The 24546-nt window shown below is 33.0% G+C and overlaps 4 protein-coding genes across 12 annotated transcripts; 2 read left to right on the top strand and 2 right to left on the bottom strand.

Annotated features, from left to right (window-relative positions):
* The first annotated feature begins 63 nt into the window (after positions 1-63).
* On the top strand, positions 64-3949 carry LOC122570723 (neuronal acetylcholine receptor subunit alpha-3-like). The gene is made up of 7 exons (XM_043733493.1): positions 64-859; positions 1418-1599; positions 1717-1761; positions 1841-1950; positions 2290-2503; positions 2953-3283; positions 3519-3949. The coding sequence occupies exons 1-7, from the start codon at positions 808-810 to the stop codon at positions 3872-3874; spliced, it is 1290 nt and encodes a 429-aa protein (XP_043589428.1). The 5' UTR covers positions 64-807; the 3' UTR covers positions 3875-3949.
* A 426-nt stretch (positions 3950-4375) lies between these two features.
* Positions 4376-7264, top strand: LOC122571032 (neuronal acetylcholine receptor subunit alpha-5-like). The gene is made up of 7 exons (XM_043734206.1): positions 4376-4918; positions 5186-5230; positions 5320-5429; positions 5857-6070; positions 6262-6439; positions 6529-6681; positions 6838-7264. Exons 1-7 carry the CDS (start codon positions 4391-4393, stop codon positions 7197-7199), a joined length of 1590 nt encoding a protein of 529 aa, XP_043590141.1. The 5' UTR covers positions 4376-4390; the 3' UTR covers positions 7200-7264.
* A 100-nt stretch (positions 7265-7364) lies between these two features.
* On the bottom strand, positions 7365-9413 carry LOC122571036 (neuralized-like protein 2). 2 transcript variants are annotated; one of them, XM_043734215.1, is made up of 3 exons: positions 8595-9413; positions 8198-8521; positions 7365-8124 (listed from the first exon to the last, which is right to left on the bottom strand). In XM_043734215.1, the coding sequence occupies exons 1-3, from the start codon at positions 8941-8943 to the stop codon at positions 8003-8005; spliced, it is 795 nt and encodes a 264-aa protein (XP_043590150.1). In that variant the 5' UTR covers positions 8944-9413; the 3' UTR covers positions 7365-8002. The 2 variants fall into 2 exon arrangements, with proteins under 2 accessions (XP_043590150.1, XP_043590151.1); XM_043734216.1 differs by having other exon boundaries at positions 7365-8121; positions 8595-9411.
* Positions 9414-10031: 618 nt separating this feature from the next.
* LOC122571030 (glutaminase kidney isoform, mitochondrial) lies at positions 10032-23384 on the bottom strand. 8 transcript variants are annotated; one of them, XM_043734198.1, is made up of 13 exons: positions 23107-23384; positions 20835-20932; positions 17604-17639; positions 16292-16391; positions 16080-16222; positions 15441-15814; positions 14872-15152; positions 14598-14774; positions 14206-14366; positions 13621-13764; positions 13163-13303; positions 12755-12983; positions 10032-12439 (listed from the first exon to the last, which is right to left on the bottom strand). In XM_043734198.1, exons 1-12 carry the CDS (start codon positions 23197-23199, stop codon positions 12800-12802), a joined length of 1932 nt encoding a protein of 643 aa, XP_043590133.1. In that variant the 5' UTR covers positions 23200-23384; the 3' UTR covers positions 10032-12439; positions 12755-12799. The 8 variants fall into 8 exon arrangements, with proteins under 8 accessions (XP_043590133.1, XP_043590135.1, XP_043590138.1 ...); XM_043734200.1 differs by having other exon boundaries at positions 13621-13746; positions 23107-23383; XM_043734203.1 differs by lacking the exon at positions 23107-23384 and adding an exon at positions 21539-21580.
* Between the last annotated feature and the right edge of the window lie 1162 nt (positions 23385-24546).

Below are 24546 nucleotides of genomic sequence, written 5' to 3'. Positions count from 1 at the left end.
ACATACGGGAGAAACTGTAACGATGAACTCATTTCAACAATGAGGGAACTTGTTCCGTCGGATATCGCCACTAGGATATTAACCCTTTTGTTATGAAAGCTATAATTATAGAGATTTCTACCGTAGTACTAATATGTTTGTTATACTGTTTTCCATGGTTAAAATGTTCTCTATATAGCATATTTTTATTCTTTAAAATATATTGAAAGTTGCTCGTGTTTTTCTCTTTATCTTTCAAATAAAGTTATATTATATGTTGTTACGAAACAATTTTGTACATTGAATGGATATGATGCATAGTTAACAGACTACACGTACATGGATAGACCGAGTGTTGGAATCCTTTGTTTTAATATAATGTGTTACTTTAAATGGAATTTTGTCTTTCTGAAATGTGAAGACTTTCGAAATATTTATTTTGATTTGATAAGAGGAGTTGTTATTTGTTTAATGGATAATATGATCAGGAGAAGTGAATTTAATCCTATACAATCCGAGTATGATGTGATTGATCGCGAAAGTATTTTAGAAATTATGCTTCAAATCATTGTACAATGAAAACGATAACGCTTCTGGAACACGGTTGAATAAACTCATCGAAAATTCTGTCGGCTAGTCAGATTGCTTATGTATAGTGAATCCTCTCGTTATTATTACTCTATCTGAAAATATTTGAAAAGTATTGAACCACCCTGGGGGCGTCTCGCGTATCTGTAGCTTCGAATTTCACGGGGCGTCTGATAATCGTTCTGCCACGAACGAGAAATCGTTCAGTCGACTGATGGCTGTTGGCTCATTTCAATCAAAATGAGAATACAAACGGTGCTTGGATGCTTCCTTCTTCTTGGCTATAATTTGGGTAAAGTGTCATTGATCATCGCTGTCATCTCTCTCTTTTAACTTAAGACAGAAAATAAAAAATTATAAAAATTGTGTTCTGTCTATGATTTTTCTTGATATTATATCGTCAAAATTTTTCTATCATCGGTGCTTTACTATCATTCTGTTTAAAAATAAATGTTAACAATTTTGGTGGTATGAACGAACATATTATATTTAGTTCGAATTCTGAACCTTTCAAAAGATACAAAAGCCCATCGTTTAAGACGATAATAAGCTTCATGCTTTAATAATAACAGCCACGATCATCTTAAAAATTCAGTTTTACATAATGTATCGATGTTTTTAGTGGTAATTAAATTGTTAAAAGATTCACTATTATGTAATTTGTAAATTTAATTTTCGTTTTCTGTTAATCTTAACAAAATTCGTTAAATTATTATTTTAATATTATAATTACTCCTTGTTACGTTTTTTTATTGTTCGTGAGGTTTATGAGGATCTTATTATTACAACTCTACTACTTCAAAGTTTTGCCATTCAAAAAATTTCATTTCGATTCCAAATACTGTCTCAGCAATTGCTTTTATCGAGGATGTCGAACTTGCATACAATTGCAAAAGTCATGACACCGTCCCGCCAATGTTGAGGTTGAAGAGGTTCCTATTCTGTGAATATGATAGCAGCATTCGACCGACTCTGTCTCATCAAGTTGCCAACAACGTCACCATGCAACTACTACCAAAAATCCTGGATTTCGTAAGCGTCAATTAAAAAACAAAATCTATTTTTTCAAAATTATTTCAATTGTTCGCAATCTAAAGATCTCGATCTTATTGTACGTCTGTGTTATTATTTGCTGGAATCGGTCTCTAGGATGATTGGAATGGCAGAATGACACTGCACAGTTGGATGACGCTCGTAAGTGACGTTTATTCTTTAATTTATCTACTTATTTATTGTATTTCTCATGGAAGAATTCAAGCACTTTTCTTTGCAGGTTTGGAACGACGCTCATCTGTCTTGGAAGCCCAGCGACTTTGATGGAATCAATTTTATTCACGTACGAAGCGATAGCATTTGGATTCCTGATATTTCCGTTTATAATTCGTAAGCAGCAGAATGATCGTCATTACATTCCTCAAAAAATATTCTCAAGCATTTTCAAAAATCCTAGAATAATAGGAATTGACATCGAAAATATGAATTTTAATTGGAATACGAAATCAAAATTGGGCCTTTTATTAAATTAGAATCTTGCACTCATCTTGTGCTCTCTAATTTTAAAAAATCATCGATATTTCAATTATAAGCATTAGAAGCGCTAGAATATTAATTTTTCTTGAACTTAATTTCCTTTTGACCGAAATAAAAGACATAAATATATGTAAGGTTATCATTCGTAGGTATCGTTTGTTAATCATTAAATATCTCATTTCTTTTGTATAGTGGTGATATGATGTTCGACCAGACTGGTATACCACCGACGACATGTTTGGTCTTCAATACAGGATCCGTTAGCTGTGTACCATCGGTGATGCACGTTGCTAAATGCGCCACAGACTTTGCTTCATGGCCCTACGACACGCATCGGTGTCGAATTAATTTTGGTTCGTGGTCTCATTCGGGGGAGGAAGTGAATTTTAATCTGGACAAGAAAGCGGTAATTGGTATTGAGTTGAAATAGTTCCAATTTTCATAAATATTTTCGAAATTCCAAAGCTAGCGGAGTAAGACAATAGAACTTTGATAGACTCCTTGAGTGAAATTCGAGAAAATTTATGATATCTTAAATAATTGATATTAATTCTTCGCAGGCAACCTAAGTCGCTTGTGTACCGAGTGAAATTTCATTTGTGAATTTCTTTCAAGCGAATCTTTAATTGTCCCGGGAAACATTTTAATTATTTTACTTGAAAACCGATTGTGTAACATAGTACAAGCTTCAATAAATATTCCAGAATTTTTAGAAGCTTAGAATAATAAAAGAATTGGACGTGGGACACAGATGTCCCAGTTTGTCCACGAAAATAGAGATGCGGAAATATATGTACTTGCCCATGAAGGGTTAATATCTATGACGTTAATATTTAATCTTACGTGATTTGATAGTTCCAAATGGATGGGTTCGCGAATAATACCGAGTGGGATTTCAAAGTACTAAATGCGTACAAAGTATTAAGGAAATATAAATGCTGTCCAAACGATACTTATCCGATGATCGTTTATGAGTTCGCTATAAGTCGGCATTATGGTGTAATGCATACTACGTATATCACACCTGCCATAGCGATGATGTTACTTACGTTAACTGTACTTTGGTTGGATTCGAGATCAACGGAAAGAATGGCTGTAGCCGGTGTGAACTTAATCTGTCATATACTTTGTATGTTCGATTTGCATTGGCAGCTACCTCACAATGGTATCAATCCTCCAAATATATGTAAGTATTTATTACATAATATAATATGATACTACTGAAACGTAATTCTATTCTACATTCGCATAACTCACTCAAATATCTTATCCAATCGTTCTATCACATCTGTCACATTGAAATATTCTATTAGACTACCAAAGTAGATATCCTGTTCTTTACTTGCTGGCAACTCATTTTGTAATCAACGTAATAATCGTAACAGATATATTCTCTACAGTTCAAATACTTGTTCTTTCAGTACTGTACTACCGAGATTCATTAGCTTTAGCCGTGTTCGCCTTAGTTTTAACCGCTGCACTCCGTAAAATGCAAGAAATGAGTATCGAGGTGCCCTATTGGATCTCTACGACCACATCGTTCATCTTGAGTAACAGAGCTGGGCGTTTTCTTATTCTTACTGACGACGATTCCAAATTGTCTGCCACGGGAATATTGGGTGGAGAAGGCGAGGATAATTCAGACTTACCAAAATCTGGAAGCGAACCGAAAGAATCGTCGTGGAGACATTTCGCTGCCATCATTGAATGGCTGTCTTTCTTCGTGATCATTTTCACCTACATTATCATTCTGATCACTCTTGTACCATCCACATGAAAAATCGTTTCTTGTTCTACGTTTCATCAAAAGTCAATTGTAGATTCTCATTGTCAATAAACGATCATTTATGGAGATGCCTTTTTTTTTCTTATTATATTTGTGGCAGTTTCAGTTACTCCTTGTGTGAATATTCTATTCAGTATGTTAAATTATAGACGGATGGTGTTTTCCAACAATCGATTGATTATTTGTAGTATTATCAAATAAATTATGTACATAGATGTTTGAATTTTAATCTGAGTAGTCTCTAATAAATCTATTTTTATTTATCGATATCGCGATAGACTGATTCTATTAATAGATGCTTTTATAATAAATGATACTGATACTTTTTATTGCCTTTTGATAGAAATGTATAAATATAGATCTTTGAATTTATCACCGTGATAAATAGTTAAGCATAATTATAGAATACGAACAAGATTTTATAATTAAGTATAACTATAAAAGACAAGCTGTTTATACTTGACCATACTATAGACGAATCTAATTTCACCTGAGACTTCAAAAAATATGATTCAGCATCAATACTATTCAGTAAGACGTCACGATTCTTCTAACAATTTTATATTCAGTCTCGATTGTCTCATCGAAACGATCTCTCTAATAAAAAATTATCTATTCTATTTCATCTGTTCTATTTTATTTGATAGTACAACTGAAAATTCTAAAATTGATAAAAGTTTAAATGATAACGAAGAAAAGGGGGCGGTTTTCAACCTTCTCGGTTTAACGTTTCACTGGGCGTGCGACTGCTCTTCTCGATCTATCGATGTACAGTTGTGGACCTGTCATTTCGTTTCGTGCCCTCACGGTTTAAACATGAAGAATTTGTTTTCTGTTTTATTTGTGATCTTCAACATTCTGTTATACAAACAGGGAATTTGCGCGATGCAGTGCAAAGACATCACCACCACTTCTGCGTTAACGCGGCTGAAAGATTATTTATTTTGCGATTATGATAGGGAAATCAGGCCCACGAAACATTATAACAACGCCACTATTATTAACTTGGGATTAAACATACAACAATTTGAAGTTGTAAGTAATTTTTATGATGTGAAGATAAAAAGATTTCCTATTTCTCTGGAAAATTTCATAACAAGGATCTTTGTATATATTTCCTTGAATATTTCTTATAATTGTTACAGCAACTCTTCTTATACACTTATTTTTTATAAGATGTACATTAATTACATAATTATGGATAAATAAAACTGAAAGGGTTTTAGCTTTTATAACTATAATAACAACGTATAATACATTTATAGATTTAGATATATTACCTCCTTTATTTTTATTTGTTAGAATGATATAACCAACAGCGTTATATTCGATGTTTGGCTAAAATTGGTGAGTAATATCATTCTGATGTATTTTTGATCTTTATTAGATAACAGATGTAAGGAATTTAAATTTTTCATATTTCTAATAAATAATAGGTTTGGAAAGACTCTCATTTCACTTGGGACAAATCGCAATTTGATTCTATCACTGCTCTTCACGTAAAAAGCTACGAGATCTGGGTTCCGGATATCGTAACGCACAGCACGTAAGTTATCAATAGACTGCGAATTTTTATATATTTATGCGAAATTTCAAGATGCAAAAATGCACAGAATATACGTAATGTGCAAAAATATCCAAGGTATGCACCCCTTGTTACAATACTTAATAACTAATGCAATTTTCTACTTAGGTGTCATCTTTTTAATTACATTCACATTCGCAGTCTAATTGTTGTTAAAACATCCCGCAGTCTAGTTATTGATAAAGATGTAAATGCAAATATATATAGTCTAATTATTAATAAAAATACATGTCGCATGATTCAACGTTTATTAACAATCTTTGTAACGATCAGTTTTAGCTTCTGAATTTCGAGAGTCCATCTGTTAAACCCATTTCGATCGCATTTTTTCAAACTTTCGCTTATAAGATTTAAGTATTTAACTATTATTATTAATCTTGACATTTAGAACAGATACGGGCGTTGATGTTGAGATGCCACAAGCTGAGTGCATAGTACAACACGATGGTGTGATACTTTGTGTACCAATGACAACATACGCAACATTTTGCGAATCTGATCACACTTGGTGGCCTTATGATATGATGAATTGTACTATTCATATTGCTTCGTGGTCTCATGGGAGCAATGAGATTAGTTTACGTTCCTTCACATTAAACGATGTATGTATGAAACTTCGACCTCTTGAAGATCTCGTTAATTATCTAATTTCTTATAAACTATAGATGATCAATTTTAGATTGTTTAATTTATTGGTAATATGAAATATTAATGTCATTGGTGATTTAATGGATCGATTATTCGAATTTTTTAAAGAAAATTTAAGAATTCTTACGCTCTATATTATTCTCAGTTTTCAGAGAATTCGACCGAGGATAATTTGGAATGGGAAGTGGTGAATCTTTCTAAAAGTGAACGTGTAATAGTATCCAAGTACGGTTTAGGTTTTACCACCGATCAATTATCTTACCACATTCTTTTAAGAAGACATTCCTCTATGAATACTACAACGTATATGACGTTGGCTATAGGTTTGTAAAATGTGATAAACATTTTATCATAAATGGATATTCAATAGAATTATTTTCGATAAAAAGAATTATTTTACATTTACGTGCAGTCTTGATGACGATGACACTGATGGTACTGTGGCTAGAGCCAAGGTCCACGGAACGTATGATAATAGCGAATTTGAATTTCATTTTGCATTTATTCTGCTTGTTAGATCTTCAGTGGAAGCTTCCCTTCAATGGAACCCATCCTCCACGGTTAAGTAAGTTTTTAATTATTTTGTTTTTAAACTAACGAATGAGATATAGATGGGATGATTGGGAATGAAAAAGTCTTAAATGAGAGAAAATTTAAATTTTTTTATTTTACGAATCCTTCTGATCAATGGAGATTATCATTGCATTTTTTCTTTTTTTAGTTCTATTCTATGAGAAATCTCTTTCTCTTGCCACGTTTTCACTCATATTGACCAGCATTCTGCGATATATGCATGAAATAAACACTGAAGCACCTGCGTGGATATCCGTCACCACCGTTAAGGTTTTAAAAAGCAGAATAGGCCAGATATTTTTATTAAGCATTTTGGATCCGAAAGTATCGGCTACAATCGAAATGAACGTGGATGACAATACGAATTTAGTATCTCCCAATAAAAAAGAGTCGACATGGAGGTACACTTCGGTTGTGATTGGGTGGCTCGCTTTTTTAACCGTTTTATTCACTTATGTGATATTGCTAATTATTTTCTTACCAACAGGCAGGTTCGCAAGTTCCTTCTAAAAATTTAATTTGTGAACAGTCTTTTTTATTATAACATACATTAAAAGCAATTTAAAAAATGTAAAGCATTCTTGATACAATTACAATGTTCATTGAATTATTTGATCATAAGTCCCTAGATTGAAAAAGGTTGGATGTTTTAAAAAATCTCTGATTTTTCCTTTCTTTTTTTTAATAAATACATTTATTTTGAAAAACATCGGATCCATTTTTGCGAATCTTAACAGTGCGACCAAATTCATTTTACAATGTCCTCGTTACGTACGATGAATTGTAACAATAGAAAAAGAATGATATACCTCGATGGATCTGAGTGAAATTTGCTTTAGATGATATTTTATATAGATTTACATACGGCATGAAATGTGTGAATTCTAGCGAATGGCAGAATCATAAACTTGTAAAAGTGTAATTGCTAATAAGTGCTAAATGCAAGAATTAGAAAAGGCGATACTCCGTCGCTTATCAGAACTTATTCAGTGTTCTGTCAACAACTTCTTACATTATGTACATGTTACATCCTAGCATTTACGTAAAGTACACGTATTACATAGATGTTAAATTATACACGTTACAAAAATAAAAGAACAGCTAATTGGAAGAATGAAAGCAATTCTAGATTTGTTTTACAAAGTTTCATTCATCCGTGCTAAGATAAAGTAATTAGAATAAATGAAAGTATGATTTATGCAATAAATGCATTGCAAGTTGTAGAAAAAATGAATTGTTAAAGAAATTATACGGGTATTGAAATGGCTATACAAACGAGTCGAGGAAATACAGTAAAGAAATAAGATGAAATTTCATTGTGATTGGTACAACAGATAATCTTTTAGAACTCGTGGAAGTGGAAGCAAATCAACTGCATTCCTTTTAGTATACTGTAGTATAGCATCACGGCAGGCACTTTGTAGAGTAGATACTGCTGAAACGTATAATTATTAAGGAAAACGAAATTCCTCTAAAGATAATATACCTAAGAAACAAAAGAAACATACCACCATATAGTTGAACTATTCTGACTTGTTTTGTGGTACCGTATACATCTACTACAGCACGCAAAGGACCTGCCTTATATGGTATGTCTTTTCCACATACACCTTGGTCTTCACCATTAATTATAAAATGCATTTCTGCTTTATCTGAACCAGCTTGTGGCACATACATAATTCCAATACGACTACCAGCATCTGTAGGTAGAATATACTGAGAAGAATCAATTGTATTTGGTCTAAGAGAATTAAACGGGATAACTCCTCGAGAAGTTTGCACATTTACTCCATCTGTGATTAATTTCTTCTCTCCAGATGGTATTCCTTCACCTTAAATATGTATAAACATAAAACTAAGTTAATAAAGATTTAAACTACCTAAAACCAAGTTACAAATCCTTACCATATCCTTCAATACTATCCCATATAGTATGACTTTTAGTAATGGCAAATATCCATGTATTACCAAGTTTAGCAAGATTAGGCATAGCGAACTGTGGCAGACTATTGTTTATGGAAGCAGGATCTATAAGAGTCAGTCCCAGTCTCATGTGTCCACTCCATCCTCTTTCAGTCTTCTCAATTTCCACCAAGAATATTTCACCTGGTTGTAGTGGCTTTTCGCTAAAGGCCAGAGAGTTTGCAAAACTAGCAGTACGATATGCCACAGTGTTGTCCTCTCTCAACATAATATTTTCCCCGTGAGTCGGGTGAAATCTAGTCACTATTTTCCTGGATTTCTCGGTCATCATAGTATATTATAATTAGTGCAAACGTCGACACCGAGCACCCGTACTACAAGTTTTCGAGAGCACTGCAGCAACTTGATTCCACGAGAAATCTCATTGAGGATAATACTTCGAGGAGAACAATTCAAACCGTTCCGATATTTCGCAGAAAAGAACGTGGATGAACTTTCCGCGCCGTACGATCGACTTAAATGATACATTGGAATGTTTTCAATGATTTACATGGTTGCTCGAGGAACCTAGCGGCTGAAAAGTGAGGTTAATCGTTCATCTCGGCGATCCTTCCATTGAAACGATTTTTTAAATAACTATGTTTCAGCACTATCGTTATATATATGTTGATTAAAATTCGTTGTTCTAATCAACTTTTATATCGAAGTTAATTTTTGAACGAGAACGAAAGCAGGCACAAGATCAACAATGATCTGATGGATAACTGCGAGAAACGAAACAGAAACAGCTGATTGGATATGTGCATAACAGTAGTGTATTGTCAGTCTTAAATGCCTCGATATTATGGAACGAAGTTTATTAAACTTTATACGAATGACATATACCGAATAGTTTAGCACGTGCTATGTAGGAAAAGAAGTTTTATTATTTCACAAAGTGAAATAAATTTTTGCATAAGGTAATTGAACAAAATAATAAAGTAATAAATGTTTCAAACACATTCTAATATCGCTCAAGATTTAACTGTGAGTGATCGTAGCAAATCAAAAATCGATTTGCGATATCGATTTATAAAGATTAAAGATTCGATGTTTCATTGGTATCGTGATCGTGATGAATGAAACATTAATTTATGAAATTTACCGAGTGAGTTTCTTATTTATGTTATATTTTATATTTGTATTAATTATATTTATCATATTTTTATTTTTAATAAGATTTGGTCAAGAATTTTTTTCTTGTAATTAATTTGATATATATAAATAAAATTGTGGAAATATTTTAGTAAATTTATATAATTAGGTTTATCTTTTTTATAATTTTTAATTTATATAAATTTTATAATTTAGGTTCACTATAGAGCTATAAACTTATTTAGATTCGTCCGGATAATAGTCAAAGAATGGAAACAAAAGACGTGTACTTGAAATATTTATTTCATAAGCAATGTAAGTACAATCATGGAGATGTACGAGTTACATATTTCTAAAATAATTTCTCCAACTCTTCTTCTTTAAACGCAATTTAAAACATTCTTTCAAAATATTTATACAAATAACCCATTCTATTGTTGTAGCAATAAGATAAGAGAATAAAACATGATCGGATCGAGTGTTAATGAACGGAATAATGATTGTATCGATGAAAGTTATTGTCCACTTGTAAGTGAAAATCTGAACTTAAATCAGTTGGAGGATCGTATAATATGTAGGCAGGAAAAGGTATTTTATTTTTGCTGTTTTTACTTTCAACCGACAATATTATTATCTGTATATATTGTTAATGTTATATTAAAGATTAAAAGTATCTTTTATAATAATTCAATTTTCAATTTTTGGAATAAAATAATAATATTCGTAAATCTGATTCATGATATCACGTGAATGAAATTAAAATAAAATATTCGATGGCAACATTATATATTTAATCATAGATAAGAAAGAATTGATTTTTCGAAAAATCAGTTATAATTTATATAAAATATTTTTGCTTTAGCGTAGTAAAATTATAACATCGTTCAATTGAAAGTAAAAGTCGTCTTTGCATAGATACCTTTCCCAACATTAAATATCGTTATTGTCTTTCGTCCGTTGGAAGAATATTTTGCTATACATTATGTAATATTCGAAATAGCATTAATTGGACGTTTCGAAACATTCAAATGACGGAGAATTCAGACCTTGAAATTTACATATTGCGAAGGTAAAATTTTTGTAAGATTATTTAACAAGATACTTTTAAGTATTAATTTTTTTGTTTTTTACATTAATCAAGCCTATTTCGTTTTTTTTTCCGACAGTCCTGGTTAACCTAAGAGGAAATAATTGACGCTCATTGTACGTGTCTTTGCTAATCTACTCGTTGAACGTGATTTTTCTTTACACTTATGAAGCAACGATAACTGTTCGAATTTCTAGCGAATCTCCCGAATGAATTTAAGAAGCAAACTTCTTCATTTTCGTATATGTATAGATCTTTCTTTTTTTTTATAGTTTTTAGATACAATCGTTTAGAAATTTCCAAGTTTAGGTAGCATTATACAAAACAAATACGAGAAGTATTAACATTCGTGCCTTTAATTACTTTTATTTCAAATTAGGCGCGAAACAATAGAATGCTACATAAACTGAAATTATTGTTTAAATAAAAAATTAGATTTAAATGCATTTTGCAAGAATTATAAAGAAATTTACAATTTAAACACGTATTCAGAACGATATGTTTCTCATCTGGGAAATCTCTCCTGATATGAAAATTCTTTTTTCAGGTAAAAGATTCCAAACAGACAATATCCCTGTTATCCATGCAGTTCATTCCACTATGCGTCTTCGATTTTTACATATTCTTGCTCACGAGACAATGAAGAATCGTACAAAGCGAAATTTGATAAGTTTTTTACTCCCCTTTACATAATTACCATTCTTTCGTCGACTTTAAGGCAGATTTCGAGGTAATTGACGAAACGTGACACTAACACGAACCCCTTATTCAGCAATTCGGATTTCAATAATTTTATAAAGCAAATAATTCACAGAAAAGTGAGTTTGAAAATTAAAAAATATCAATTTTCTGGACTTCCATTTTGCCAAATAAAGGGTTGAACATTTGATTGAATAAACAGACAGTGGTAAAATGTACCACCCGTACAGGAAGCAGAAGACGCTTCCGGTAGCCACTTTTTGTTCTTCTCTTCCTCTACTAATATAGAGATCCACGATCTTTATCCCTTTGACTAACAATTTTATATATAGGATACAGACAATCACAGTTCTGGTTTTTTCAATTTAAAATGTCATTATTAACAATTGTCATAAATAAATCGTTTTATTCCAATATAATACTATGCTGATGAAATATAATATAACATAGCAATAAAATGGAAGGTTAAACGAAACGGAACAGGAAATATTAAAATTAATAAAGTGTCAATTGCAAATTGATAGAAACTGATTCTTAGTTGCACCTAAATTTGGAACTTTTCCTTCTTGATATTCAAAGCATACACCGATGAACACGTAGGGACGAGTATCGTAGTAAATGAACGAAGTGCTCTTTATACTATTATAGCAATTATCATCGGTATACGTCACTTCTCTTGCACAGTCATTCGAAATTTAAATTAATACTTAAACAGACGACATTTACGTATAAGTATATTACAAAAAAAAAAAAAAAAGAGACGAATTATTCCTTATCATAAGTAAGAACTAAATCACGTGAATAATACTGTAAAATTACCATGAACGTGCTAGCCTTCTATCATCCAAACTGTTGCTATTTCATGAAATGAAATCTTTAATACTAAAAATGCCATACGAGTCGTATCCTGTTAAAAAGAAACAAAAATAATTAACATAGTTCAAAGAAACATTCATACATTTCTTAAAATCTATACACATACGCACACATTCATACAAAAAAGATCAAATATTTAAGACACAAAAAAAGAAACGGCTATAAATATAATTTACACTATTTGGTGGTAGGAACAGGATTATAATAATTTTGATACTAGGCTGCAAATTCAGCTAATCGTAAAAATAAACTAAATCAGCCGTAAGGTGTGTTTTTGTAGGAAAATAATTGATTCACTGTGATCTCGAGATCCTTCCGTCATTTTCTTATTATAAGTCAATCATACCGCGCACTTTCCATGAAAAATATCCTATCTAAAGCTGCTGTGATCTTATGGTATCGGTGTTTGTGCCGTTGATTCAGCTACTTTTCTTTGATCCCCTTCCTCCGTATTATTATTCTCCTTTTCTTCGTTTTCCTGTTCCGTCTTTAAGGCTACAGCGTAGTTGTTTAAGTATTCCACCACTTGCATGTGTCCGAATGTTTCTGCCTCATCGACCGGCCTTTTTCCCCATCTTAAAACACGATATTTTCAAAATTGTTATTTTGTATTTTACTATAGATTTGAAAATTAATCGAAGGACTCTAATCGAGAGATGAATTAATTGACTGGGAATTCATCGTAAAATTTATCTTCTTTATGGAAATTAGAGGTTGCAAAGCTAAAAGATAGAAAAACTAAGATGACACTTGCCTGTCCTTAGGATTGTGAGGAACTCCACACTGTTCGATTAAAAATTCGACACAATCCAGATGCCCTTCGCTAGCAGCTAAATGCAGAGCTGTTCGACCATCATAATCCGACAGGGTCATGTCCATTCCACTCAACCGATGCCTGAAATTAAATATAAATATAGATTATAATTTATATCCGTATCTCTACGGATAAGACTACGGCTGTTTATGGAACACTAAATTTTCAATCGCTAAATCTCAAAGAAATTTTTTAGGCAATTGAATATTTAAAAATTCTTAATTTGTAAGTATTCTAATCGCAAACAACCGTTATAAATGATCAATTTTAATGATAGAAAAATATGATTGCGCCGAAAATGTTCCAATGATCGTGGCAGAGTTAAATAAAATACGTCTCAATAATAGCAAAGCTGAAGAATATTTAATATTAATAATCAAATAATTAATGATAATAACCTTCTCATCGCTGTAACATCGCCACTGGCCGCGCTGAACAGAAGATTAACGATCGACAGCCCTTTGGTTTCGTATTTGTGTCTCCTCGGGTCTTTCTTATTAGTCGCGTGCTTCAGATTGTCGTACCTGTGATCATAGTAGGTGCTACACTAATCGGGACGGGATGGAAAACGACGGGACATCAATGAACACAGACGATGTAAAGAAGAGAGTAATAGGCAGAACGTGTTTGTTCGGGTTTGGTATGTTCGTGCAGGGTTTGCGTGTAGCAGGGGTTGTGAGAAAAGCAAAGGAAGGAGAACAAACAGTTTGATTAATGTGTGTTATCACTGATCTCGGTGGTCTTTTTATAGCATAAACAATCAAGAAATTTTTTACATCTAAAAGTGGACATCTAATCGTTTAGATCTTTCCTAAATTTCGTGTGTTTGCAGCTACTATTGTTTCTCTTTTTCTTTCACTTCTTTTTTATTTTTACAAAAGCTAATACGTTGTTTCTATTGTGATCGTTAGTGTGCAAAATGTAACTAAACGTAAGTTGAAATCTATGCAAGCACGCTAATCGAATGTCAGTAACATGCGTACCTATGAAAGTTGAACTCAGAGACGAGTTCCTGACAGAATTGGACGCCTCTGCAGGAGTTCCCAAGGGGATCCAATGGTGGAGACCACGTGCAAATACCCATCACGTTTGGTATCACTACCAAGAGACATCCTGACACTCCGGACTTCGCTGGTATGCCAACCTATACTCAGTTACATAATTTATTTTCAATATCTATCAATAATAAGTTGCGAAGGATAAATTGATAGAACAATTCAGAGGAAAAATAAGCATTTCAGTAAAAAATTGCATTTTCGCAAGATTTTCATTTTGAATGGATTTCTTCTCGCGACTTATCTTTATTAAGCTGCTTTTGATGACAAGAATATTTTGTTCTAGCTTAATATCCTTCCTTGAAAAGGTAAAAAATTACCTTGAACGCAAATTGGCCACTGTAGTCGTACATTCCACAGCTATGCATTAAACTCAGAACATCTCGAACGCTGTCAGGCTTTAAAACTTTTTCTTCGGTGATGGGACAAATACCACCGTTGGCCAAAGTAGCTGCCATCACTGCCATTGTGTCACAATTCGCCTCCATAGAGCAACACTTTACAACAAAAATATCATTTAAATATTTTCTCAACATCATTTTCCTCGTATTTTCTGTAGCAAGTTATGACGAAAGACAAACCAAGAGAATTTACCTGGAAATAGAAATCCAAGATTTCTTTTAGATTCGATTTATCGGGATAACAATTGTGCTCCCTCATGTAAAATCCAAGTGCGTAATTTCTGTCAGCAGCTTCCCGTTCCGATAAAAACACAGCATTGTTGAAGCCTAGATTCTCTTCGCCAGCTAGCCTCTTGAAGTAGTTCATTGTAAAATCGAATTTTTCGGCTAAAGTCATTTCAGGCTTGATCAGAGACTTTAGGAGAGAACAAACTAGGATTGCCCCAGCGTTGATCATAGGATTATGAGGTTTCTCTGTAAAGAACCAAATATTTATACATGTGTATAACGTTTTATAACATAAAAATAATAAAACACGAAAATATCAAATACGTAAAACGATAGCAAAGAAACGAGAAATCTTAAAAGAGACAATAAAGAGTATTTATAAAGCTAAGAAGAAAATATTCAAACTATAGTACCCGTTCTAACTTTTAATAGGTAAAACTAATTTTTTATTTAGATTTTATTCTTTAATTGCGTTCATAAAAATATAAAATTACATAAACATCTGCAATCTACGAATGATAATCTAAAACTTACTGTTGTAATCTAGCACCAACTCGTTGAAGTTTCGTCCGGATGGTTCCTGGCCGACGTATTGATGGACCACTTCTTGTCCCAGCCTATCTAAAGCGATCGCATAAGTCAAGGGTTTGCTGCAACTTTGCAAAGTAAACGGGATCGAGGTGTCGCCGATGCTGAATCTCTGCCCATCGATCGTGCAAACGGAAACGCCCCAGTAATCTGGATTCATCCTCGCTAATTGCGGTATGTACGAGGCGACCTTGCCCTCCGAGTTCGATTTGCATTTCCAGTAGAAGTCCTCTATGTGCTTGGTGAAGCCCGACCAGTCGGGGATAATGAATTGATGCCTAAACGCCCGCGAGATCAACACTATGTTCGGATTTATAATTCTGAAATACAGTTGAAATTTTGATATTAATTAAAGCTACTCATTTCGAATCATTTAATCTTGAACTAATTTAAATCTATGAATTTATGAACAAATCTAAGAAATCTAAATCTTCCGTTTCGGTAGATCTTTTTTAAATCATAGACAGTTATTAGCAGAAACAAAAGAAATTGGTAGAATTCTTTTTAGCTATTTAAGTATCGCGAATTTTTATTTTTTAAATAACATTAAACGAGAGTTATGTTAATTCGCCGCGAGGAAATTACCGTCTAAATTGTTCTCTATTCAATTTTTGAGTCTCGTGAGATACTCCCTCGTGACCTCCGCACTTCAAGTGTTCCTTTCGTAAATTATCCGTGAATTCTTGAAGCCTAGGGTCTTCGTTTCGCAAACCGGTGGTCCTCAGAGCCTACAATTATATGAGAATGAAATAATAAATGATCAATTACGTGAAGATGAAATTGATGGATATACTTACAGCCAAAAATTTTCCCACCGCTAGGAGGCCGGTATCCTCGTTTTTAAACATGTCGAAGAGGACATCTTCCGCGTTCGTCGCTTGATCTTGATCTCTAGTGCTGGAATAAGTAGAAAAATTGGGCGATTATTCATTTCATATTTGTGTAATTTTAATTAGATCGCTGAGTATGGATGGAATTTGTAAAATAGGAGTAAAAATGCGGAAAATATCAATAAAATTTCAAACTACCATCTTCTCAATCTACGTTGGTGCAATTTACTAGAGGGAGGATATAATACGCTTACTATTGTGCATTATTCTACTTATATTCTTGTCACATGGCATGCAACTTATTATCTTGGCACGTGACGAATTTACTTGACTTTATAACATATATCTTTGCTTTTATCGATATACAATAATATAGAGTTTGAGGAAGACATACTTTACCACTGTCATGCATAACTATTACTAATCATATAGTTGTTACAGTATAGTGGGGATTGTACGCATAAGCTAGGATCTATGCCAATATTTGTTATTCGTAAACGTAACAAAACATAGACCACAGAGACATTTGAAACTTGAATCTCTGTCTGAAAAGTTTCTAGCGAGGGAAGCTAAATTTAGTTGTGGCTGCATCATCATCGATACCCCGACTAACGAAGTTGACGTTAACTGAATGACGTAATTTGTTAACACTAGTTTTTATTAGAAATTGATTAGATCTATGACACTATTTTTAAAAAGCAAAGTTAGAAAAACAAGATGATAGTACATTTACTAGACGATATTTATGATAGATGATAGAACTTATATAGTGACCCACAAAAATATTTGAACACTTATAGAAATCTTCTATGAATATATTACACAAAACATTTTAAAATTGCATAAGTACTGTAATGAGTGACAGTGATTGTGAAATCTTAAAATGTTTTAAATAACACACAACGTATACATACCTGCATATAAATGTTCTCTATGGTAAATGTTCATAGTAAGTAAGTTAATTGCTTTTAGGAAGAATATTGTTATATAATACAAAAATTCGAGAGATTTGTTATAAAGTTTCTCGGAAAACTTAAATTCACTCTGCAATCTCAATCATATTAAAACTACAAATCTCGAAGTTTATGGCAAATTATATCAATTCGAAGAAGCTTGACAACGGTTTGTATACATAGTCATAATATTCAAGAAAAGGGAAGACCTATTATCACTTCACCAAAGGAGAATCCAACAGCTACAATTTACAAAAAATGATTTGAAACATTCCATATGTTGCACCATGCAATAGTTGACAGCAACATAGTTGCACAGTACTCACTACATGTAATGACTGTCATGAATGAAGCTGTACTCGCTGCAAAAACAGAATAAGGAAAAGAGATTAAAAAGAGAATCGTATATTTTACCTAAGAAAACGCGCCAGCATCCTCCTCGAATTTTCACTCTTCTTTTCTAACCACATTGAACACGTAATTTTCGTTCTCATTGAATAGTATTCAGGGTCGACGAAGCTACTCATCGGCACTAACTCCGAATTTTCCATTGAACATTTATCGTTCAATTCTATACAAGGCATAACGATGTTCTGATCCGTATTCTTCATGTTTTAATATCAAAATTAAAAAAAGCTTTGTATGTAACTTGAAATTAATTTACTATTTCTTGCAATCCAAAATACTTAATTGGAGAATTATTCATCAATTTTTGTTTAAGCACTGATCAATAAACGATTCAAGTATTAATGTAAAAAATCGATATTTCGAATTAATTGGCACATCGTTCTGCACGAAAGTCACAGTTTTGATTGATAATGTCGAATTCTACGATCTTGATGGACGTTCTCCAAACGGAAGATCTTTCAGAAGAGTCACGGACGATTCTTCGACAATTCTTATCAGGTTCGTTTGTACGAGATAACCGGAAACGCGGTCTTATATTAGCTGGGAAAAGCGACCCCACTCGAACAAAGGAAAACATCGATCCGAAAATAGCGGAAGGTGCTAACAGGTAACAATCTCCATGAGAGCGGTTCGGGTATGTATGTTCTGGAGCAAATAGGTTCGGTACATTGAGATTCCGAAGAATTGCATAACTGCAAACAAAGATTGCTTGCTATTTAGTTGTTCTGCTTCGTCTCTTTACTCATCTGCCACTGTACTTTATGTTTTCACATTTGCGCAGTATTTTAATATTTTTCACGCCATTTCCGCATCTATTGAGCAGATTTAATAAGATCCTTCCATTTTAATTTCAATTCCTACATATTCTATTTATTTATTTTCTCTAACAGAATATTATAATGAATAAAATGATAATAAATTAAATAATTAAACATGGATTCATAATGTATAGAGTAGTTATAATATATACAATAATAAATGGAATTTAAATGAAAAAAAGAACAGAATTTGAGATAAATATCTGAAGAAATTCTGCAAGGGTATTTCTTAAGGGAATATTTTATATCGAAAAGCTTGTTCAAATTTTATGTTCGACGCATTGGTTGCATTATAGCACGATACGAACACGTGATTTACGCAAGCAAACGTTGAATGCTACACAATGAATCGCACCTGCGGTAAACAGTTGATTAGGCTTAATTAGAACCACTGGACCGTCGAGAGTGACGATCGTGTGGTCAATAGTGACAAAAGCTTTTTAGTTCAATTTAAAGCCGACAATGCGAAAAATCTTATGCAAAGTTGAAGGTAAATAAAATATGCTTCCTACTTCAACAAATTCACTGAGACTTTCATAAATCTCAGATCTCTTTTTACATTATTGGAGACATTATATCTTAATTTCCTTCGAAGGGAAAATCATATCGTCGTATTTATACAGTGTATATTATAGTATAAATCAACCACAAATCGCAATAATCATTTAAAAATAAATCGCATCGAGACAATTTTTGTAACTAATGAAAATGATACGATACGGAAATATTATACGTATGGTATTGATTTTTGTAATAATTCTTACCGTAAATACGTTTTACGAAAATGAGGAAAATCGTCTAGAAATGGTTCACAGAAGTCGAAACTGTCCATTATCTTCTTTCTTTAACGCGAAAAGCAATCGATCCAATACTAATCGTCCATTGTTGAATGAGAAGCTCTATTATGTAAATACGTCTATTTCAAACACAAGACACTCTTCTGCGAAGGATCGAGTTTCTCGAAAGTCGAGCAAAGTTCTGAGACACAACGAAGGGACATCCTTTGGAGTATTTAAATGGCCAGCAATGACGTTCAGACAATAAATTACAACCTATGGGGTCGAGTTCTCTGTGGTTCAATGGTTCTCAATTAATAATCGATATCATCTTTTCGATGTCACCAACTTACGAATTGAAAGAAAAGGAATTTTGAAGGAAGATCTATAATCGAATTAATTACAAAAGAAAAAACGGAGAGATAACTGAAAGGTGACACATTAAAGAAATTAATTTAAAAAAGATGTTGCAATTGCTTGAAAAATAAGAATACACGAATTATTGGTGTTACAGGGAGATTTAAATAGAAATGATAGAATCAATGGAGGAATAATTGCATTTTTTTCCTTTTTGCATCACGATAATTAACAATTCTACAAATGGAAGCGATTGAGAACCGCCAGTATCGATTACTTCGGATTTATTGATACTCCATTGTGTTCCACTTAGTACTACGGATCTATTTCTTCATTGTTACGAGAAACGATCCTCCTTTTTTTTATCTAAATGAACGAAATGATTAAACATCTGCGAAGACTATTGTACTCATTGGCGTGGTTCAACTGCTCTGACTTCGTTCGTTGTTTGAATTATGCAATCGAAACAGTTTCATTACATTATTTGCAGAGATATTCTCTCTTGCGTATCGCAAGCGATAATTTCGAAACTAATAATTAATAAAAAGAAACCAGTGATTAACCCTTTGACAGTAAAAAAAAAATCAAAGAACTCGGAATGAACAATACATATTAAGAATAGTTATTTCTTTTTCGTCAAGACTTTCTGCATTTCTTTTTTACCTAAGTATCGATACTCTCCTCGTGAAATTGTCTAATTGCAAAAGCGATAAAATTGCGAATTGAAAGGAGGAAATCTCAACTTTTGAGATTTAACATCGCCTGTATGAAGTGATGTTCTATAATGTACATGTCTCCTATAGATTTTGTATAGATTTTCATCGTTATGCCTTGCGAAATCTCATATTCTCTGGAGAACTTAATCTAACGTCGTAGTTTTCCTCCCACGGTCGGAGCTACGCGAAATTCGAGAATGTCGCGTAATTACGGATCATTTTGCGCGATTAAATGTAACACCATTCGGGTCGTATCGCTTATTGTTAATATTAGTAGCTTCGTGGCAGAGAATAAATAACAAGAACGCGCGTTCTTTGAAACGAAACTATAACGACAAAACATAATCGGGTTGTTTGAAACTAACTTTATAAATAGGTATTTTTTAGATTACGCTATAATTAGAAATTTAAAAATAATCAAGTGACTTGTTGCAAAAATTTAGAATAAAACAGAGATAGAAGTAAGATAATGAATTAATTACCGTGTCTGTGCTCGTTCTAATTCTAAGGCACTTCCAAAAGCGGCATCCAAGTATTTTGCACTTCCTAGTTTCTTCGACGCTGGTACCGCCGCTCGTCTCTGAAATAATGTAGAAACTAGTTAGAACAAGCATCTTCGAAGAATATTTCGCTTTATTTTATTTTCTAATTTGTCACGATTTGTTGTTATTTCAAACTTGTTCAAATTTATTTTGAAACTTGTTCTTTTTATTGAATGTTTTCATTATATAGTTCAAATTATCATCTATCGATATTTCATTTAAGTGTCTTTAGAAAAATATATTATAAACTGAATTTAAATTCATTTAACGTAATATAGAATCGTTCTTAAAAATTAGTACGATTTACTATATCCATTCGTTATTTTAGAATAGTAAAATTAAATATATAAAGTTCTATTCTGTGTCCATTTTTCCATTTCAAAGTCGAATCCGCTTTTCCATTATAAAATAAAAAAAGAAAGAGACACAATTTCGCTTTCTAGAAACCGGTCCAACGATCGATAAACAAATTTCGGGTCGGTAAAAAGTAGGAGGGGTGAAAAGTGCTGGTTGCCAAGCAATTCTGTATTGATTCTTCGATGAATCAACTACCACAGCCCTAAGCCGAAACCTGCCACGTGTACCCTTAATTCAGATCAGCAGGATCTGCGTGAACGAGAACGAAAACAATAAAGGAAACGTACAATTGTTTCTACAGATGCTTCACCCATATTTTTCATCTGAATTCTGATCTATTCTTTGTAACTTTTAATCCAACTTTTAGTTGAATGATCGAAAGATGATTCAAATAATTGGGAAGTGGTTCCTCTTGCACTAAAATGTATCTTGTCTCCAAAATTTCATACATAGTTTCATAGAGTTTACAAGTCACAATGGATTTTATTAAATATATTATTAAATCTTAAATCTTCTTTAAGTCGAATCGAAAGTTAAGTTTCTTAATCTTCCAGGTTTTTCATTTCTAAGGGAACGTTCAAATGCAAATACAAGAATAAATTTCGAATTTGAATTGCGGAAGAATAATTATTTGCAATTTCTTCTGTTTTCAACCCCTCTGAGACCCCTCATTTTTTCCACGATATTGGAAAACCAATTCTATAAATTTCACATGACTTTTAGTTGTACTAGATCAAATACTACAAATGATAAATAACATGAGGCGTATAATAGCTCGTTGACGAACATTGACATCAATTTATCGCGCAGAAATGTTAACACGGTCCAATTCAAACGCGTGAACTCCAAGTAGTCGCGTATTTCTGTCGCTGAAATGGGCCATTGCTGTCGCCCACGTGGACACACCGCGAACGAACAATTTTAACACACCTCCTCCGTTATGTTCGATACTTTTTTCTTTCGAACTGTATACATTGTACGATTTGTGTACACATTTATACAATAGTATTATTTTTTATGCAAATATTCACGGAATGTTAAGATTAAAATAAAAGTAAATGTATTTTCTTAGATATATGTCGAATATTTTGATAAAAGCATATTCAATTTATTGCGCTCTTTCATTTAGACTTTCGTCTTATTTAACAACGTCTGAGTTCTTTTAGTGATTGATCAATCAGCGACGATTCTCCCTCGAGGTCAGAAGCACCTCAACACTGTCTAATCAACGAATCCTCTAATCCTCTAGAAGATTCTGCTCGTGTCTTCTGAATGCTTGTACTTTCCAAATTCAATTAGCGTAACCAAATATTCCAACATCCTTTAGTACCTTCGAAGGCAAGTAGTTATAGAGTTTATCTAGTCTAACTCTCCGCAACATAATCAGAAAATAATCAATGTTGAATGCTTCTGTTGTTCTCGAAAATCAATGATCAGCAATTGAACGTTCTTTCATCCTCTATCCAACACATATTTCATAATCAGCTGGAAAGTTTATAATCCTTTAAATATTCCTCGGACCAGGTCTCCATAAAATTTTAAATGGAAAACAATCAGCCTTGAATACTGCTCTTGTTCTCCAAATTCAATTACCAGCGACTGAACATTCTTTCATTATCTATCGAATAAATATGAAATTCTACAACACCTCTTAATTCCAAAGTCAGCGAAATCATTCGTAATAAATTATTAAATATTCTCTAGTCTAACTCTCTATTGAATACCAAGTCCACGAAGCAATCGATGAGATATTCTCACGCCGTGCCAAAAAGCCCGAGCACTTGGCAATCCTCCAATCAATAAATCCATGAAGTAGAATATCTCGGAATCTACTTGACCTTGCAATTTTTCACACCTTATTGCTTGTGTGCAGCCTTCTGAGTCCATTCGAGCCGACCTTGACGATCTTCAGCATTCTCACGCCCCTGACGATCGCCTCGCAGTTCATTCGAGCTGTTCGCCAAAGCAAAGCGCGACTGCGAAGAAGTAACTCGACGTGGATTAACTGGCACGAAGATTCACGTTGGCTGACACTTCCTCTTTCGATCTTCCTCTTCTAGACACACGTAAGTTCTCAGAAACGATGACACGAGAGACCCTCGACGTCCCGACAATAACGTGGTACTGAGGCAAGAAAGGGTCTTTTGCCAGGAGGGAAAGAAGCCGGCGAATAGGGCACATGCGCGACTTCGACGCGGCATTGTGAAATTCACCGGAGTAAAATCGTTCATCTGCTGGCTGGTGAGTGAATGGAAGTGATTGCTGAACGGGTTGACGCGAATTGGATCTTTTTGTGGGTTCGACGTGGAGGGTTCGAATCCCTTCCTTCTGTGAAAGTTGATTTGCATAGGAAGGTTCGTGGAATATAAGAATGGTGCTTGGTAAATATTGGATGATCATTGATTCGTCTGTGATATAAAATGTGTTGTTCAGATAAGCATAGTGAAGCTTTGAAATTTTTAATACATTTTTATAGATTTGTATATTAACGATGGTGTTTTTTAGTTGCTACTAAGTATATTTTTGTTTTTTTACGTCATTAAAAGGAAATATCCCGTTAAAATGAAGAGCTTAAAGAATGGTACTTATCCGAGGATCTACAATCTTGATTCTACATCTTAACGAACGCTTTTCTCTAATTTGAAAGTTCTCTGTACAATTAACACTTGCATGAAGTACCAGACAACGCAACGTTTTCCTTATTGTAAGCTAGAATTTTTATTTAACTCGCCAATTTTTATTCTTCGATTACATTATACACCAAAAAAATGTTTGCTTTTGTATTAATACCTATTTTAATATTAATTCAATTTAATCCTTTATTTGTTATCGACAACTGTTCGTATTTTATCTAGATAAAGCTTTAAATCCATTTAAAAATCATATATGTATATGTATAGCACCTGTATATCGCTCTTCCATTTATCAGCTCAAAACAAGATCTTTGAAAGAATTTGGCTATTAAATTTATGTTTGAAAATAAAACTCCTATTCATTGAATCAAAATTATTCTTCGTTTATTATTGTCTTGCTATTATTGCTTGTTATAATTGTACATTGGTGAATGGTAATAGTAAACGATGACAAATCGTGTACAATCCTGAGCGTGAAGAATCAGAAACAATATAATAAGTACAAGCTGGTGACGGTTGTGTTTTACGTGATTTCGTAATTAATTAAAGGTAGCTGCCCCTTAAATAAACTTAACATACTTATACGATACATTCTATAAAATATAGAGAGTACAATTATACAATTGCAATACCGTGCGAAGGAAAAACGAAAAAGTGATTCG

Source organism: Bombus pyrosoma, linkage group LG9 (assembly GCF_014825855.1).
Source record: "Bombus pyrosoma isolate SC7728 linkage group LG9, ASM1482585v1, whole genome shotgun sequence".
NCBI lineage: Eukaryota > Metazoa > Arthropoda > Insecta > Hymenoptera > Apidae > Bombus > Bombus pyrosoma.
Note: the sequence above shows the minus strand (reverse complement) of the source record. Positions and strands in the feature narration are given on the sequence as shown.

Bases quoted from the DNA above. Each gene is read 5' to 3' on its own strand.
- LOC122571036 (XM_043734215.1), bottom strand. From the start codon at position 8,943: ATGATGACCGAGAAATCCAGGAAAATAGTGACTAGATTTCACCCGACT. The intron at 8,522-8,594 runs GTAAGGATTTGT...TACATATTTAAG, and splicing joins GGATAGTATTGAAGGATATG to GTGAAGGAATACCATCTGGA. The intron at 8,125-8,197 runs GTATGTTTCTTT...TATACGTTTCAG, and splicing joins AATAGTTCAACTATATGGTG to CAGTATCTACTCTACAAAGT.
- LOC122571032 (XM_043734206.1), top strand. From the start codon at position 4,391: ATGATTCAGCATCAATACTATTCAGTAAGACGTCACGATTCTTCTAAC. The intron at 6,071-6,261 runs GTATGTATGAAA...TATTATTCTCAG, and splicing joins GTTCCTTCACATTAAACGAT to TTTTCAGAGAATTCGACCGA. The intron at 6,440-6,528 runs GTTTGTAAAATG...ATTTACGTGCAG, and splicing joins GTATATGACGTTGGCTATAG to TCTTGATGACGATGACACTG.
- LOC122570723 (XM_043733493.1), top strand. From the start codon at position 808: ATGAGAATACAAACGGTGCTTGGATGCTTCCTTCTTCTTGGCTATAAT. The intron at 1,951-2,289 runs GTAAGCAGCAGA...TCTTTTGTATAG, and splicing joins GATATTTCCGTTTATAATTC to TGGTGATATGATGTTCGACC. The intron at 2,504-2,952 runs GTAATTGGTATT...GTGATTTGATAG, and splicing joins TTAATCTGGACAAGAAAGCG to TTCCAAATGGATGGGTTCGC.
- LOC122571030 (XM_043734199.1), bottom strand. From the start codon at position 23,199: ATGAACTGCGAGGCGATCGTCAGGGGCGTGAGAATGCTGAAGATCGTC. The intron at 16,392-17,603 runs GTGAGTACTGTG...TACTTATTCCAG, and splicing joins CATGACAGTCATTACATGTA to CACTAGAGATCAAGATCAAG. The intron at 16,223-16,291 runs GTAAGTATATCC...ATATAATTGTAG, and splicing joins CGGTGGGAAAATTTTTGGCT to GCTCTGAGGACCACCGGTTT.